General features: G+C 39.4%; 1 protein-coding gene across 2 annotated transcripts in view; it reads left to right on the top strand.

Moving 5' to 3' along the window:
- The window catches only part of prkar2aa (protein kinase, cAMP-dependent, regulatory, type II, alpha A), a 46,038-nt gene extending 28,836 nt beyond the window's left edge, over positions 1-17,202 (top strand). For both annotated transcript variants that reach the window (XM_085345410.1, XM_085345409.1), the window contains exons 3-11: positions 1,834-1,869; positions 7,526-7,662; positions 8,252-8,358; positions 12,849-12,990; positions 13,448-13,549; positions 13,779-13,853; positions 13,959-14,024; positions 14,348-14,486; positions 15,994-17,202. In XM_085345410.1, the coding sequence (XP_085201536.1) occupies positions 1,834-1,869; positions 7,526-7,662; positions 8,252-8,358; positions 12,849-12,990; positions 13,448-13,549; positions 13,779-13,853; positions 13,959-14,024; positions 14,348-14,486; positions 15,994-16,118 (929 nt within the window). In that variant the 3' untranslated portion in view covers positions 16,119-17,202. The remainder of the gene's footprint in view (positions 1-1,833; positions 1,870-7,525; positions 7,663-8,251; positions 8,359-12,848; positions 12,991-13,447; positions 13,550-13,778; positions 13,854-13,958; positions 14,025-14,347; positions 14,487-15,993) is intronic.
- Positions 17,203-17,995: the final 793 nt, after the last annotated feature.

The raw sequence follows: 17,995 nt of genomic DNA, 5'->3' as shown, positions 1-17,995 counted from the left end.
ACTATCAAAGTAACACAGGAAATTAACGTGTTATTGTCCAAACTCTGAATAATAACGGCTAGAAATGTTAAAGCTGTTTTATTTCCTTTGAAGAGCTCATTGACCTGTTAATAATTTCTTTGCCACAGGGCCTCACCGGTCCTTGATCTTGAGAGGCCATAAAGCCAGGAGAAAAGATTGTGAGCAAAAGGATGGCTTCCTGGCAAGTATTCCTGTGGCTCAGCTGGGAAAAGTCTGGGGGAAAAAAAACCCAAAACAACAAAAAGGGGCAGCACCAGCAGTGAGTGTAGCTGCTCCATGCCCAAATGGTCAGCTTACACTCGCAGAACTAGACCAGTTTCAGGCTGTAGTCTCACCCAGTTAACTCTAAGACTACAGCCCTACTTTTCATGTCTGGTATGCACTGTGGATAGCTCGTTTGTAGCATGATAAAAAGTTCAGTATTAATACATGCAAGTTTATTGGTGTCCCTAAGGAGAAAGGCCTTTACTAGGTGTTTTAATCAAGACTGAAGGCAAAGTCCATTTCTTGTTTTATTGCTCCTTGTATCATGATTGACACCATAAGGGGACTTTTTCATGATTGCTCTTATTTATAAATTATAGGGCAGTGTAATAAAAGAAGGGTTGTTCCACTTTATTTTACACATGTCACCACATCTGAAACTGTATTGTAATCTGAGTTCATAGTGCACTCCATCCACTTGTATGAACATGACGCAAGTTGATAAGCATCTCTGTGAATATGCAGTTATTAATGTAAATACATTGACCAACATTTGGCTCAGTGTTTGTTTAGTTTGTACAGAGTACAATGTGTTAGCTTGGGTTTCAGGAATACATTGATTTTTTTTATTGCCGAATCTAGGATGAGCAGAACTCAGAAAAACACAACATGCCGCCTCATGTTTTGTTTTTTCTTCATCACATTGCATTGATCTGCAGCGATTACCGTTACATACTGGTAGTGGAGGTGCATGCTGTTTTGAGTCCTTGAAAGCTGAATTTGAAAGCAGAGACATGTGCTACCCTGGCGGCTCAAAAAATGTCAACAGCGCCCCAGCAGCATCTGTGCATCCAAACAGTGCTATGCAGCAGCTTGAAGCTGGCTACACTGGCGTGCATACAAGTCGTCTTGTTGAAACAAAATATAAACAAACCGCAAACCTCTGAACGCAGAAACCTGTCAACACTTGGGGGGGGGGGAATTGTGTTGCTTATTTAGGCAACCAAATGATTATTACATGTAATGTGATCTGTCAGCTAGATTTTATTCCAGCATAACCTTCATTAGACGTACGAATAGTTGGATATGCTTTACTTGTAAACATGCATCTGAGACTTCCTTATTAAGTTATTTGTTGCATATTCATATCTCTATTTTGTTTTTGTTTTTTGTGATCAACTTTTGTTTTATTTTTCCACTTTGTAGTCATGAAAAAATGCATCTCTTCAGCTCAGGGAAAGTGTGTGTGTGTGTGTGTGTGTGTGTGTGTGTGTGTCTTTAGTCACTGCTCATTAATGTGTATAAAGAGACTGATAACTGTGCTAATCTGAAAATGCTCTTTGTGGCGTTCTCTTATCTCTAAATCTCTCCTGGTTGGACTTGGTTTCTCTCTAAATCTTCTTGCCCACCTGCATCTCTGAATGTGTCCCACTTTTAGTCTCATTATTTCTGTCTGTCTACCTTTTGTCCAATCTCCTTCAATTATGAACACCGTCTATTCAGAGCACACAATAGTTATATGGATTTTTTTCTTCTTCCATATAATCATGAAATTGTATTAAATGTCACCACATTAAAACAGAATTCTTTCTTTCTGTCTGTTCACAGCTCCACCACCAAGCAGATTCAACAGGAGAGTGTCGGGTAAGTTCACCGGCGTGTGTTTGTGTGTGTTTGACATCATGTCCCCCAAGTGTAAACCACACCATTGGCGACATTACATACATCACTGCCAAAACAGCTTACCAACAGTTTATTTGTGTGTGTGCGTGCCTGTGGGGCTGATTAGTATCTGCTTTTGCAGTAGAACTGTGTTTAGGCATTTTTTGGGGGGGGGGGTAATCACTGTATTTGTGCACGTCACAAATGTACAACAGTGTTAAGAAGCTTCACTGTGGTGTGTTTTGGGTCTTGTGTGTCTGCCTCGTCTCTGTTTCTGTGCTTTAGCGTCTGTGGTTTGGTGTGCGCTGTGCTCTTGTTTTCTCACGCTCCGTCATACTTCTGTAGTGTTTACACGAGTGGCTGAATGTCATCAGCCGTCACAGAGCGCTGCACTTTGATTAGGCTCTGGGTGTGTCCCCTGATGTTTATCTGCACTGCCTTTTTATCATTACTGACCTCCTGTCTTTACCCCAGTCTTATGGTTTCCTTGGAGAAATTGCACATTTTAACAGAAAGTGCACATTTTAGCAACTTTATTTTCTTTGTTTTTTCTTTTCTTTTTTTAAAAGCTAATTTAGAACAATGACATTTTGCTGCCCAGAGGTCCTTGTTGCTATGATTTGGTAAACAAAACTGTTCAAATATTCTTTGTTGACAAAGATACTGTGTGGTGCCACAACCTTTGTTGTGGTAATGTTGTAAGACACGATGATCCCTTCTGATCCATGAGGAAGAATTGCTTTAATATAACAACAAAGATGGAGCGTCACTGTGCTGCTTGTCATGTTTCCCAGAGATGTCACTGCAAAGATTCTTCAGAAACGAAGGCCCATGTTTGTAGTTTTCTTTTTCAGGCATTTGTATGTATATTCAATGATGGCTTCATTTTTTATTTTTTTGGCATTTTGGTTGTGATATACAGTCCTTTGCAAAAGTCTTGAGCTCCCCTTGTTTCTTTATATTTTACGAGGAGCCACACTTTTTTATTTTTAAAGTAGTCTTGAGCAGTAGTTCTCTTTCTAAAGGTCTTTCAAAGGTTTTCTTTGGATTTTGGCTGCTTTTTCACGCATTTTTAGTCCAACGTATGTACCTGGCCTTTTACACAGGATGCTTTTCTTTTTTTTTCTCTCTCTCTTTTCCTGCCTAGAAATCCCTCAGGAATTAATCAGTTCTGTATCTACTAGGGGTGCAACGATACACAAAATTCACGGTTCGGTTCGGTTCGGTTCGATACTTTGGTGTCACGGTTCGATATTTTTTCGATACAAAATAAAATGTTCATGCCTTTCTAATTTGTCATTTATTAAAATTATAAATATATATTTTAACTCAAAAGTACAGTTTTTAAATTTAAACCTAACCCTTGTGCGTGTTTTTTATTTTGACAGCGAATGCGCACCTGCGGACCACTTATGTGCAGCCCTGGTTATTTAGCTCATCATATCGCAGCCACAGAAATTCTTTTGTCCATGAAACCATAAAGCTGCACTTTCTTTTTGCCTTATAGTCTGATTTGTCATAACTTCTCCGTTTTGCGGTAAGCTTTTCTTTGGCTGTCACTTCTTCACCCTGACCTGTCTTATTTGGCTCAGCAGAACTAAAATATATATCCTGCTGCTTTTACACACGCACTCACATAAGCTCAGCGATTCTCTGCGCGATCAACCTCTCACATGTTTAAGCTGCGGGAGATTTCACTTGTCATGTTTGCATAGTAAGCTAACGATTAATAAGACGATGTCAGAGGAATTGGTGCACAAATTATCATCACTCACAGATCAGTGCTGTCGCTCTCTATACACAGTTCGCACGATTGCAAAGTGAAAGCAAAAAAACAAGCGCAAATTCAAATGCGATTTCAATATGTCACATATTGACAGTGGCTCACCGATGCCAATGACATAATTACCCAGCTACATTTCTGAAAGAATGCAAAAGCATTGACATATATTTTTCCTTCCTACAATAGCCCGACGGGCAGGGCAGAGATAGATTTTGGTAGCCCGACTGAAAAAATCGCTAGCTCCAGGACGTCGGGCTAGCGATATTGCAAGCCCTGTATCTGATTGAAGAATCACTCATCTTTGGAAAAGAGAGTTTATTACAGAGAAATGTCTCTTTCCAAAATAAAAGCTATACTATCCGCTTCTTCTGGGCTATATTCTCAGCAGCATAAGGAGAATCATGTGCTAACAGCTGTCTAAATGACTCGGCTAAAGTTAGTAGCATGCTTGCTTGTTTTTGTCTGCTTCCACTTGTCTTTGCACTAGGATGATGTCGGCGTAAATGTGCAGTCATATTCGTTGTGTTCCCACTAGTGCTTTTCAGGTTAATCTCGTTGAAATGACCTTAACGCCACAACACGGCAAATCTCCGTTAACGAGCTACCGCCGATCGCCCTGTGCATGGGGCTAGACGGCCAACACGTTAACGAGCTAACTGCGCTAACACACTAGTTCCCACCCATGTAATTGAGCATTGCATGGCACATCCAACATACTGTTTTACTTTAGTCCATGACTCGCCTACCTTCAGGGTCATACATCACATGAAAACCAAAATAATCCCAAACGCCAGATCTGAATGAGGGTGGGGGAGGTCCATGTTGCAAGGAGAGCTTAACTTCTGTCTTGCTAGCTTGCCCTGCTCTCTTCCTTCTGACGATGCTGTCTGTGTTGAGCGCTCAGTGGATCTGTGCTCGACAGTGCAGCCTAGGCGGAGTAGTCGAACGCAGATTCACTGAGCGCTCAACACAGACCGCATCGTCAGAAGGAAAGTTGATAAAATAAATTACAAATGTTGTATTGTTCGATACATATGCGTACGGAACCGAAAGCACTGTATCGAACGGTTCAATATCGATACGAATATCGTTGCACCCCTAGTATCTACACATAGCAGACAATCATTTTTCAATTGTATCCTGAGGCAATTTGTTACTAACAGCCTGTTGCAAAAACAAATTTGCTCCAGTTAAAAAGTTTAATCTTTTAAAAAATCCCAAAGAAGAGCTATTTGGAAAACTGTAGAAGTGGAGGATAAAGGAAGAGGTTATAGGCCTTAAAAAACACACACACAAACAAACAACAACTTACACCAGATGAACAAATATCCCACGAATCCCCAAATTTCACAAGAACTGGATTGAAAGTCAGTGGGGACAGGTCTTATGGCGTAATGAATCCAAATTTGAAATTTTTGTTTAAAATTTCTGTTGGTATTGATGGAGAAGGAAAAAGAGGTTCAACAATGTCTACAGCCATCTGTAAAACATGGTGGAGGCCCTGTCATGCTTTTCAAGCTGCACGTCAGTCAGTGGTGTTGAGGATCTTGTCAAAATTGATGAAATTATGAACCCAGAAAACTACGATCAGATTTTGCAATATATCTAAAAGGCAGCCAAAATCCAAAGAAATGAGTTATCTGTGTGTTTCATTAAAAATAAAGGGGTGGTCTGCCTTTAAATGAATAAGAGAAGAAAAGGGAGTAGAATACTGTCCAGAAAAGGTGTAATGATGTCATCCAACAGTTACACAAAAGCATTTACTCTTTGCTTTTCTAAATGGTGAGGTAGGTGTAGCATCCAAAACTTAATATGTGACTAATTTCACAAGGAGATTGTTATTTAGATACAAAGATGTTTGCCTAAAACCTTCTTGGCATTGTCTTGTAATTAGGATTCCTTAATAATTAGATTATTTTGTGATATTAAACCACTGGTCTGTGGTTCATTTAGTAACAGGCGTGATTTCACTTTCAGACCGTCTAGTGCAGTGTTCGACAACACTTCCAAATAAGTTAATTAAACAAAGATGGGGCATCGTTTGTTGTGGCTTGGCACTATAAATCAAAATATCCTCTCTGTACAGTGATATTATGAGAGTCCTGTTTTGTATTGTAGCAGTTAATATGAGGATCTGCTCAGAGTTTCTGTCCACTCTAATGCAAGAACAAATAGTTGGGGGGGAGAGGGCCGCTTTCCAAGGACGTGCTAAGTAAAGGAATTTCTGATGACGTAGTTTAAATTGTTAAACAAAAAATTCAGCCTTGGAGCTTTTAAACTGTGCTTTAAATCAAAAAATGCACTTATCATTATTTTCTTTTTTAATAATACAGCGTTTGGTCCAAACACTTGTATTTTGGGGCAGAAAAAGTAAGGAATAACCTATTTGGATGATCAATATGTCCATTACCTTTGTGGGTCTTGGGTGTGATGCCTCATTGTTTAAGATTGTGTTCTCACTCCTAATTAACTACCATATTCTGAATTAAAGAGCACTGAAACTCACACTTTTGCATTTTTATTTCTTCAAACTGAAACAAATGAGTTAGCACATTGACTCTCTAGAGATCACACTGCTTCAAACATCATTGTTATGACTGCTGGAAGAGAAGACTCTACTCTTGCGCGCACACACACACACACACACACACACACACACGGAGGCATCAATGTGTTTTGTGAGAAGTGGTGTCTCTCTCTACAGAGAGGGAGGAAACAGATAAATAGTGACTATCTAAAATTACCTTGTCAGTGTTTGTCATGCACTGTGGCAAAACATGTCGCTGCACATGTGTCATTTCCTCAATCCAGTGTCCTGCGGTCCTCTCTTTCCCTACGCTTGTGTGTAGAAACATTTGTTTGTTTTTCCTTGTCCAGAAGAATGTGATAAAATTGAATTATCTTACAAACATAATTATCTTACATACACACTTTTTGTTGAGTGGACTCTGGGCTGTTAAGAGTGGTTCATTTTGAAGTTAATTTAGTAAATTAGCTTACCGGTACCAGTTTACAATGTAAGGGACAGAGTAGTGTATTTTTGACAAGGTTTGTCATTTTTAAGGCAAGTTTTTGGTATGTTTATAACTTGAGGTTACTCTATTCCGTAACCCCTGTTCTCTGATAACATGAGTGAGGTGTCTCACTATGGCTGAGAGAGCGTTCCCCATACAGGTAAAAGGTGCAGCAGTGAGAGTTTGCAGCCATCTTTAAACCACGGTGAAGGCTTAATAGTGGTTTTGGGCTGCATTTCAGCCAGAGGTGTTGGGTCTTGTCAAAATGGACAAGAAGTTATGAAGAGTCACGAAAAATGCCATCAGATTTTGATGCAGCATACAATACTATTTGGAAAGTGTCTAGTAACAGATTAATCTTTCAGCATGACAATGATCCCAAACAGACTTCCAAGGGAATAAAAGCATCCCTGGATACAAAATCCCATAGTGCAATGCCATCAGTCACAGTGGCTTTGGGACCTGAACATTATTGAAGCAGTGTCGGATTATCTTGACAGAAAACAGAACAAAAGTTAGCCAACATCTAAAGAAGAGCTTTGAATGTCCTTCAAGAAGCCTGGAGAACTATCCTTGAAGACTACTTAAAAAAAAAAAAAAATACAAGAAAGATTGCATAAGAGAGTTCAGGCTGTATTGAAGAATATTTCCATGTATGTTTGCTTGTTTCAGTAAATCACTGCATGTATTTCCCATTTTCCTAACAAAATATAAATGAATGGGGATGGGGTCCAAACTTTTGCACCATACTGTAATTAATTTTTTAGTTGAAGTGGCTTAATGCTTACTCAGAAAGAGTAGTAGAAAACTGTATTTTTTACCTGGATTTCTTTGTCTGTAGTGTGTGCGGAACCATTAAACCCAGACGAGGATGACGAGGACACTGAACCCAGAGTGGTTCACCCAAAAACAGACGAACAGCGCTGCAGACTGCAAGAGGCCTGCCGAGACATCCTACTCTTCAAAACACTAGATCAAGTAAATCAGTCACACAAACAAACAAAACAAAACAGGAAGAGATGTGTACACAGATGGTTAGCAATGGATAAAACTATTAAAAAAAAAAGGGGGGGGGGGGGAAAGAAAGGTTGAACAAAGAATGATTCCTGAAGGGATGCCTTCCTCATTAAACCTGTCAGTGAGGCCATGAAACAATATTTATTATTAACTTGGGTACAGTGCAGTAGAGTTACATGCAAATAATGCTATATTACTACTTGTGGTGTTTGTGTGTGCAATGAATTACTGACTCGTTTGGGTCACATAAACAGCACAGGTAAATTATGTTTCTTAAAGTCAATTGCTGTTGGGGTAAATCTGACATTGTGAAAAAAAATATTGTATTGTGGACTCGAAAATGGTCCTCTTCCTTTCCCTTGTGTATTTTCTAATACCATTTCCCTGATGGGATAATTAAATTTCTTCTTGTCTCCCTTCAGGAGCAACACACACACAGAAGCTAACTGAAATTATTGATGCACGAGCGCATGCGCACACAAAATATATTTTCCCTGTTACTCATCTTCCTCATTTGTGGCTGACATCCTTTTTCTGTTCCCGTATGAAGGAGCAGTTCTCACAGGTGCTGGACGCTATGTTTGAGTTGATTGTTAAGCCTCAGGAGCACGTCATAGACCAGGGACATGATGGAGACAACTTCTATGTCATAGAGAGGTAAGAAGCAGATGCCCGTGTCAGATCATTAAAACTGGGACTGTTTGTTTATTCAAATACAGCCTGTTTATTTAGGCTAGGCTGGATGGCAAAAAGGCCAGTGATGGTGTTTTACAGCATAACTGTTGCAAAAGACGGTGATGACCAGAGTTCCTGTTTTGTATATTTGAGTTATTATATTATACTGAAAGACCAGACAATATACATTTGTATTATTTAAACCAATGCAGTGCCATATTCCTGCATCATAATGTAGCATCAGTCTGTATGGAAAAGAGTCAGACAATTATGAGCCTCATAAAGTATAAAACAATAAATCCTTCCATTACATCCTAAACAACTGCAAACTAGATCTGACATAGTGATATCACTTAGAAAGTATATTATGGTAATTAAGAAATGAGTAGAAGGTAGTTTAAAAAAGCACGGCTGTTCTTTTAGAAATCAGTAAATAAGTTGTGACTGCTGGTCATAACAGTTGGGCTTGGGTTTGTGCATTGTTCAGGTTTGACAGGCGTGTGTATCTGTGTTTATGGTATTAGTGGAGCTGTGTATTTCACCTGCTGTATTGTTAATGTAAACACATGGTGCGTTCACAGGTCTTTACATGCCAGGTTAAAGTTGACTTGCATTAAATATACCCTCTGCGTTATATGTAATATGGAAAAATGAACACATTGTGATTTGGAAAATTATAATTACTCATTCGTCTGCAGGAAGTTGTGCTGATTGCTGCATTAACTTTCTCAGGCCTTGGTGAAATACAAACATTTTAAGTTCATTTCAAGAGTTTTGTACTTTAAAATATGTTAGATGCAACTTGAAAGGTTTCCATGGTGATCTCGAAGAGTACAGTGCTCTTGTAGGATATAGCATCTTTGTCGCTTACATTACTCTAACCAAAGTGATTACTTAAGAATGACTTAGGGATTACTTGCACTGAAAAAAGCCTGACCTCAAGATGTCAGTTTTTAACCTCTACCACTGAAGAGAGAACAGACTTCCCACTGTGTTTCTGGTGGCCTGCCAACGTTTGTCCCACCCTGGCCTCAGTTCATTCTTGGCATGGCTCATATCAGTGCAGTACAGCAGTGTAGTTCCACTCGTGTGCTATCGTTTCATCTGCACACACACTTTTAAACACAGCGTGCTCCCTGTACATGAGACATGCAGTGACCTTTATGAGCAGCATGCCTGCCTGATCATATACTATCCTGTGGTTTTTTTCCTAGCCTGTGCAAAGTGTAGGTGGCAGCTAATGTCACGAGCAGGGTGGGGTGTGAACATGGACACACAGAGAGACGAAGGGATAAACAGAAAAGAAAAGCAGTGAGGATAATAGGATAAAGCAACATTGCTTGTTTCCCATTTAATCTTTTTCGTATGTCACTGAGGCATATTTGTATTATAGACATCTCCTGCTTTCCTTATGGTGTCATATTATTAATCAGCTTAAACAGATTGGTCTGTTTCTGCTGTCAGCTGATTCTGAATGGCATAACTAAATGGGTTTGTGTAGCTGACGTGTGTGCCACTATATGGTAAATGTCCACTTAACAAAATCATAGACAGTCAGTTCTAAAGCCTCTAAGACAGGAAGTGGCTAGAAATCCTTCAGAGCTCCTCAAGGATGAGGAGTAAATATATAATGGGAGGAGTGACGTGAAAGATGTGAAAAAGGATCATTGTTGCTTTCAGCTGTGATTACTTAAAGTGTTATTACTGTAATCATTAAATTAAAAGTTTCAGTTTTGAAATCATTAAGTTGCGTAATCTTTCTCTCCTGCCTGGGTTTTTCTCATGAAAGCTGTAATGTCTTATATATTTTCAAATCACTGTGAAGCTCAGTGCCCAAAATAATTTTTTAATTCTGTTTACTGATATTGAGCATTTGCACCGTGTATCTAGTTTAAACATCACTGAAGGCTGTGCCCAAGGGTGGGCTTAGAAAAATTATGTACACATCCCCTAAGTGCAGGAAGAAACATCCGTTTGTCCTTGAGCAGCAGTTCCACAAATATACTCGTCGTTTTCTCATTTGCTGCAGTTTATCAAGAAAGTACATTTAACACTAGAAACACTTTGAGTTCAAAAGCACTGAACTACGCTAGTGTGATGTTATTCCTAGTGGTTGAATGAAGAAACAGAGGTGGTGAAAGAATCATGGCTCTTTGTTTATATTGACCCAGACATATTTATCCAAGCATGAAATTTATCAGTGGCCACCAGGTTTCACACCTGTTTGGTTGTTGAATAATGTGTGAACAACACATACAGATGGGTCTAGAGGGGGGAAGAAAAGAGAGGCTATAAAACTGTCGAAGTAACTTGCAACAGCTTTAATCCGCTTTGGCATGGATTCTACAAATCTATGAAACTCTACCAGAAGGATTTAACACATGTAATGCAAATACAGCTTTCGGATCTCATATCATATCTACTATCATTTAAATTTAATTCATTTTAAATTTTAATTTATCAATGGATTTGAATCACATCATAAAGCCATTCATTAACTTCTCTTGCCCTATGAATGGCAGAATGGTCTCACCATAGGATGAAGGTGACCACATCGAACAAGTTTGCATTGATTTGCAATGAACAGATCCACCAGATCCTTCACTGCTTAACTTTCTCACTCATCTGTAGCTACATCTTAACTTCAGGCAGCTGGCGAAACAGGTTATCATTGTTCCCTCTGTCATGATAATCCAGTCGACGTAAGCTAATACTCAGTCGCCACCGATAGGGTTTTATCCCTTCTACGCAGCCAATGGGAAGACTGGCTAGCCTACAAAATTAGGGGTTAATCCTGCCAAGCAACAACGCTGCAAATTACCTACTCCAGGTTTAATCCTCGTGCAGACAGAGAGGGAGAGTGGGCTTCTCAACTGAAGCATTAGTCTCAATGAGTCAAGTAGGCACTATAACCTTTTTTTATTAGACAGTGGGATAATATAACAAATCCAACTGTTTTCCTGTCATGTTTTCCTGCTATTAAATCTTTTACATAGTGGATTGCAAAACAGGATGCTTTGTAAAATGAAAGAATTTGACTGGAATGATTTGCAAAACATTTGAAGTACATTTAATTGGTAGAAGAACAACGACAAAACAGAAAATGGTAAAAGTGAGGAATTTTCTTGAGTTTGAAAAATATATGATCATTTTAAATTTGATGCCAGTACCACATTTTAGAAAAGTTAAGACTTTTGTTAATCACATTTTCTTTCAAACATGGTTAATGGTACTGTTGGAGTTATAATAGTGAAATGTGTTGTCATTCTCACTAAATATTTTTGAGCGGTTCGGCAATCCTCCGTGGTATTTTGCATTTCATATTGTACCAGATGCTTTTAATAAGCGACAGCTCTGGACTGCAGTCAGATCAGTTTATCACCCCAACACTCTTACTGTGGAGCTATAATGTTGTAAGAAAGTAGTTTGCTATAGTCAGGCTGATATAGATACAGCAGCATGTACTACTTCAAAATTTGCATTGCTTGTTCAGAGTCGGTGGTCCACAAACATATGTGAGCTAATGCCTAAAGCCCATAGAAATTGCCTATGCTTATTTTGAATGGTGCAGTCCTGATGGCACCTCTGTACCTAAATGAGCTTGTGCCCAGAGGATGTGTCAATTACACTTTTATTCATTGCTGACAGTGTTTTTCACACGTGTTCCTGAGCTTGTATGAACCCACTGATTTTTCCATTATAAAATCTTTTATGTTTTAAATGTAGTGCCTCCTCGGGGCCTTATGATTCTGCCTGTTCCCTATTAGTTTTCAGCCTTGTCCCTTGGAAACAAAGATTTTCCTTGTTATATTACACTGAGAGATGTATTACAAATTATTGAGCTTCTTCTTACACAGTATTTCTCAGGGAAATAGACACTTCTCCATCTTTACTTCCTCTCTGAGATGCTCTTCAAATTAAGTGAGTTCAGGTATTTTTTGCAGTGATACGTTTTCCCTGGTTATACCTGTGCGCGCCCATCAATCCATTTTAGATAGCTTCACAGAACATTGCAGCATCTTTATGTGCTTACATTACTGAAATATAGCATTGAAATGATTTGCAAATCAATGCATTCTGTTGTTTTGTTTTGTTTTTCTTTTTAAGAATAAACACAAGTCACCAAGTGTACCACACTATCACGGTCCTATCCACAGGATAGAGATGCTCTGTAAATAGATAACCATGTACACCATTTTGTAGTTAATAAACATTACTCATTTTGGGTGATCAGTGATGACTGTCATCAAAAAACCTCTTATAGCAACTAAAATGGTACATTTTTTCAAAGCTTGTGGAGAGGTTGAACACAGTCAGAGGAAGAAGCCATAAAATGTTTATGCAGATCTTGAATCACTTTCTTTGAAACTGCAGCTCTGTCCAAGTGCCCCACTTTTCTCACTTTGAGACTCTGCTGCTGACTTCTTGTTATTTCTAACCTTCTGTCAATCGCTCTCTCGCCTTCTCTCCAGGGGTGTGTATGACATAGTGGTTTCAGGAAAATGCGTGGGTCAGTATAACAATAAGGGCAGCTTTGGAGAGCTGGCACTCATGTACAACACGCCACGTGCCGCCACCATTGTAGCCACCCAGGACGGAGCGCTATGGGGACTGGTAAGAACTTATAATCCACTTTAAATCCTTTTCTAAAGCCACCACCTACATGAAACTCCATTATTAAGCATTTTCTAACTCCATTTTGTTCTTTGTTTTTCAGTAACATTTCAGTTATGACCTCTTTGAACTTACATCAACTGTTGTACATCTGTTGTAATAGTATAGCAGCCTGTACGGGTCTGTAAAGCTCAGGTTTAAACTGTTTTCATTGAAAATTGTCTCAAGAGTATTGCACTGTGAAGGCTGGGAGCTGTTTCTGTGACTGAACACAGTTTAATAGGCTGTGATGCTGAAGCATGTTAAGAATGGACTCCTGTAATCTATGAATGGAGCCAGTGGCTTTGTAATGTCTTTTGCCGCTGCAGCTCCACCTGCTGGCCAAGCAGAGGAAGAACAATGTGACTTTTTCTCTATATGAGGTATTTGTTTATTAGAGACATTTTTCCTCTCCTAGGACCGTGCTACATTTCGTAGACTCATTGTAAAGAACAATGCCAAGAAGAGGAGGATGTACGAGTGTTTCATTGAGTCAGTGCCCCTACTCAAATCACTGGAGGTGAGTTATACTTGGATTGGTTTGAAATAAGCCTCATCTTACTCAGTTTAGGCCCCCCCACCCCCACACCCTCATATTAAAGAGTCTAAAGTTCAGCAGAAAGTATAAGAATGTGATTGATGAATCTGAGATGAGCTGGATTGACTTTGGGGGTATTTGCAACATTTTTGACGCATTTCTTCTACAATATTGCCATTTTCCCTTAAATGTTTGTCTTCTCTCTTTCCAGGCAACAGAGAGGATGAAGCTAGTTGATGTATTAGGAGCAAAGCAGTTCACAGATGCCGAACGTATCATCACACAGGTGAGAGATGCATTTATCAGATGTAGTTTCACGCTGCAGCGTTGAAGGTCTTTACATTCATATAGAGCATATATATATATATAAGTGTCTTTTCTTTCTCCTCAGGGACACAAAGCTGATTGTTTCTACATTGTAGAGTCTGGGGAGGTCAAGATCATGATGAAGAGTAAAGTAAGAAGCTCAACTTCTTTGAATGAATGTATTTTCAATGTGCATTTCTATAAGCAGAAAACTTAGGATCATACTTACTGGTTTAACAGTATGCAGTTAGACAAAAGCCTGATTATATTCTTTCACCAGGTAATTTCTGTACAGCACAATAGCAACCCACACTCTCCATTGAAATCCATCACAACACAAAAGCGTGTCCTCTATTTGCCTAGCAACTATGGGATTCATGATTGTCTGCTCAGTCTGCTGAGTGCCTCTTGCTTCGGGGTTGAGGCTCCTAACCTTTAATCCTGTTCCCTTTTCTCCTCCCCCCTCTCCTGCAGACGAAGGCAGACCACGCAGACAATGCGGAGGTGGAGATAACACGCTGTACCAGGGGTCAGTACTTCGGGGAGCTGGCCTTGGTCACTAACAAGCCCCGGGCCGCCTCAGCCTACGCAGTGGGAGATGTCAAGTGTTTGGGTAAGACAAAATATACTTGGACATCAATGCCAATCCTGCTATCTCAAGGATAGTGATAAGGAACTTAGATGTGTGTAACCCTTGTATATAGTTGGGCATCATATAAAATCTGTGAATGAGTAGTATTTAAACCACTCAAACTTTCAACAGGTCTGTGGTATTCATTTTCTACTAATTGAACTGTTACAAGCATTTTGGCCTGAGATATCAAGTGGCATTTGAATTTTGATTAATTCACGGCCGGCTGTTCATCGCCTTTTTTTTTTTTTTTTTTCCTCTTTGATTGAAGGTCATTGTGTCATTATTTTGCTTTTAAAGTGGGTACACTAATTCAGGCTCTTCAGAGTGTGTATGAGCAGCTCTTCAGTTTTGAAAATGAACAGGATTATTATTATTTTTATTTTTTTTAATAACTGGTTGTGTTTTTGTAGCATCCCTGTGGTTTTTATTTAGTTTTCCAGTCATCTCTGTTATTTGTTTTAATGGTGTATTAGCTCCACTCTGTGTTCCCCTGTTTACTCCTCTTTAGTGTTAACCATAAATACACTGTTAGTATACACTCTTATCCATCTTGTATTTCAGTGTATTTTCTGTTCCCTGACGGTACCCCAGCTTGTCTTGAACAAATGCTTGATCTTTTAAGAAGAGGAAGTGTCATTAATCTGTACTGCAGCGGCATATTCTGTCTGCTGTACTCCTGTCACTCTCCCACCGTTGTTAAAGATGAGCAGGACTTCAAAGGCCCCCTGGTGCCTGTAGTGCTGTTATGAACATGTATATCTGTCACAGTGCATCTGTGACAGATAAGATAAGCAGTCTGCTAAATGTATTAATGATGCATCAGAAACATTTCACTGATGACTGAAGTTGTTGTTTCATTCGGGATGAATGCTTATGCTCGCATTTGTCCTGATGGAGGTGAATTTGTCTGGTACTTTGGAGACCTCGGGGTTCAAGTGGGGTTCTTGTGAGATGTGTTTCCAGCTTGGCAGCTTCAGATGATTCTAATCGCAACTCTACTCGTTGCACTTGCGCCTCAGAAATACGTCTACCCTGATATTCTAATGTAGATGTTTGGGAAAGCCAATCCTTTATTTATTCTTTTCAGGAAATTTACATCACAAAGGCAGACAGCTTCAGCACAGACATAATGCCTCACATCCCAAACAGAAAAACTTTATCTATTCCTCATGGCTCCAACTTCCTGTTGAGCTGCACACCAAAGTATCTGTGGTTAAAGACTACTTCTGCTTCTGGGTGGTTATCGGTATTGGTTATGTCCTCCTCCTACCTCTCTTAAAGTCCACAACCATCCCCTTGTATTTGCGATGTTAAGATGGAGATGATTACATTCCCTCCAATCTACAAAGTCCTGTGTTTACATATATATGTAACTTTATGTGGGGAAACATTTCAACAGTACCCCTTGTAGACTGTTTAAATGTGTTGTGACAACTGAATTTAATCCTCAGATGTGTTTCACATCCATCTCTGTTTCTCTGTTTAGTAATAGACATCCAGGCATTTGAGCGCCTCCTGGGCTCCTGTAAGGAGATCATGAAGAGGAACATCGCCCACTATGAGGAGCAGCTGGTGGCTCTGTTTGGCTCCAGCATGGACCTGAGAGACTGAGCCTCCCATACCACCCTCCGTGCCTTCTACTACAAACACACATACAGACACAGACACACAGACATATGTCCTTTCCCATATCATGCAGTGGCTATAGAGACTCATAAGCTTTACACAGATGGTGCAAATGCATGAAAGTGTACTTGGCTCACCTCCAGGTATATAAATCAGAGTATGAACACACACTCCATCACACACACACATTCACTGATCTCTGTAGGCACTGAGAGACGCTCACTTAAGTCTGCTCACCCTCGTGCACAACCAGCTCAACAGACCCCTTGTTAAGCTGACTTTGGTTAGATATACACATACAGAGCTAGCTGAAGGCCCACATACCTTGTTACTTGAGCCAGCTTCAACCTCTCAGTATGAATGCCTTTGCTGCAGTGACCTAAAACAGGTAAAAGCAGTGTAAGGACGTATAGTACACAAGCACTCCATACACACGTCCAAAAAGACACAGAGCTTCACATGTGCAGGCTTTGCATTCACGTGAGCACTTAAACAACTCCAAGTTGTTCCAAGCCTCAGCCAAGGACACATCAACCCATGGAGACACACACACACACACACACACACACACACACACACACACACACACACACACACACACACGCGGGTACAACATATAGGCAACCACAGTTGCAAAAACGGATACACTGTGGTAAAATGGAGATGAAAAACTTCCCTGAAAAGGAAAACTTCAAATTCAAAAAGGCAAAAAAAAAGAGAGTTTAAAAAAAGATACATTTTAGAAACATTTTATGAAGATTCAAAACAGAAGCTTTGATAAAATATTTAAATTAACAAAAAAAGAGTGTTTCCTCTTTGGGGGGGGCTGGGGTGCAGAACTTTGTGAGCGCGCTCCGTTTCTTCCTCTACTGTTGTTGATCGAGTTGAGTTAGTGCTGGTGATTATTGCAGTACCACAGAAGAAGCAGTGAAAACAACCCTATGTTTTCTGGGCCATTGTTATTCGTCATTGACTCCACACATCATTGTATTGAATTAATTAATAATGTATTGTTATATTCTTTTTTTGCTTTTTGTTTTGTTTTACTTTGACCAGTTCTGATAAAATTCACCATCATCTCTGACACAATGTAAAGAGAAAAAAAAGGAAGAAAAAAAAATCTAATATAACATTAGTGCTTATTTCGCCTTGATTATTCTTGAATAAGTTGTCCTGGATTTAAAAATGGAAAAAAAATAAATAAAAAATTTTGTTAAAAAATCTTGCCTCTGTTAAATTTCTAATGCAACTTGATATTTTTTTCAGTGCCATATTAATAACATGTAAATGCAAGTATTTGGGTGATTCAAATGCAGTGCATGTAACACTGAGCTTTGGTTGATTCTCACAGGCAGTTTGTGGTCCTTCATTATGTTCTAGCCTTCAGCTTATGTAGTAAGAGACTACTCATCACTACTGCACTGCTTTGTTAATGTCATTTCCCTTTGTTTCCATGTGTCAATTTTCATCTTTCCTAAAGGTGCTTGTACATGATTCAGCTGTGACTCAACTTTAGACAATACTTACTGCAGATCACTGTTTTTAATTAATTTTTTAAAGTTACAATAATAGTCATACATTATGCATTATTTAAATAATAGCCAAAATATTCCACCTACTATATAACACAAAGAAGCCACTCATGACCTCACTGAAAAGGTCAACGGAACAGATTTTCCTTTAATTTGTCACTTTTTGTGTATATGTAATACAACTCCCATTCGCTGGGGGCAGACGTGACAGCACGCACTCTTGACGTGAGCAGCAGCATTTCCTCCCGTTATGGACGTACCGGTTTGATGGTAGGGGAAACTGATACAGGAGCGGACGCTATGAACGGCCATAAGCTTATACAGTCGTGA

The sequence above is a fragment of the Diplotaxodon limnothrissa genome, linkage group LG20 (assembly GCF_057381915.1).
Source record: "Diplotaxodon limnothrissa isolate DT_005_m linkage group LG20, D_limnothrissa_male_GT1.1, whole genome shotgun sequence".
Classification (NCBI taxonomy): domain Eukaryota; kingdom Metazoa; phylum Chordata; class Actinopteri; order Cichliformes; family Cichlidae; genus Diplotaxodon; species Diplotaxodon limnothrissa.
The sequence above is the reverse complement of the archived record's forward strand: the minus strand, read 5'-3'. Positions and strand labels throughout refer to the sequence as shown.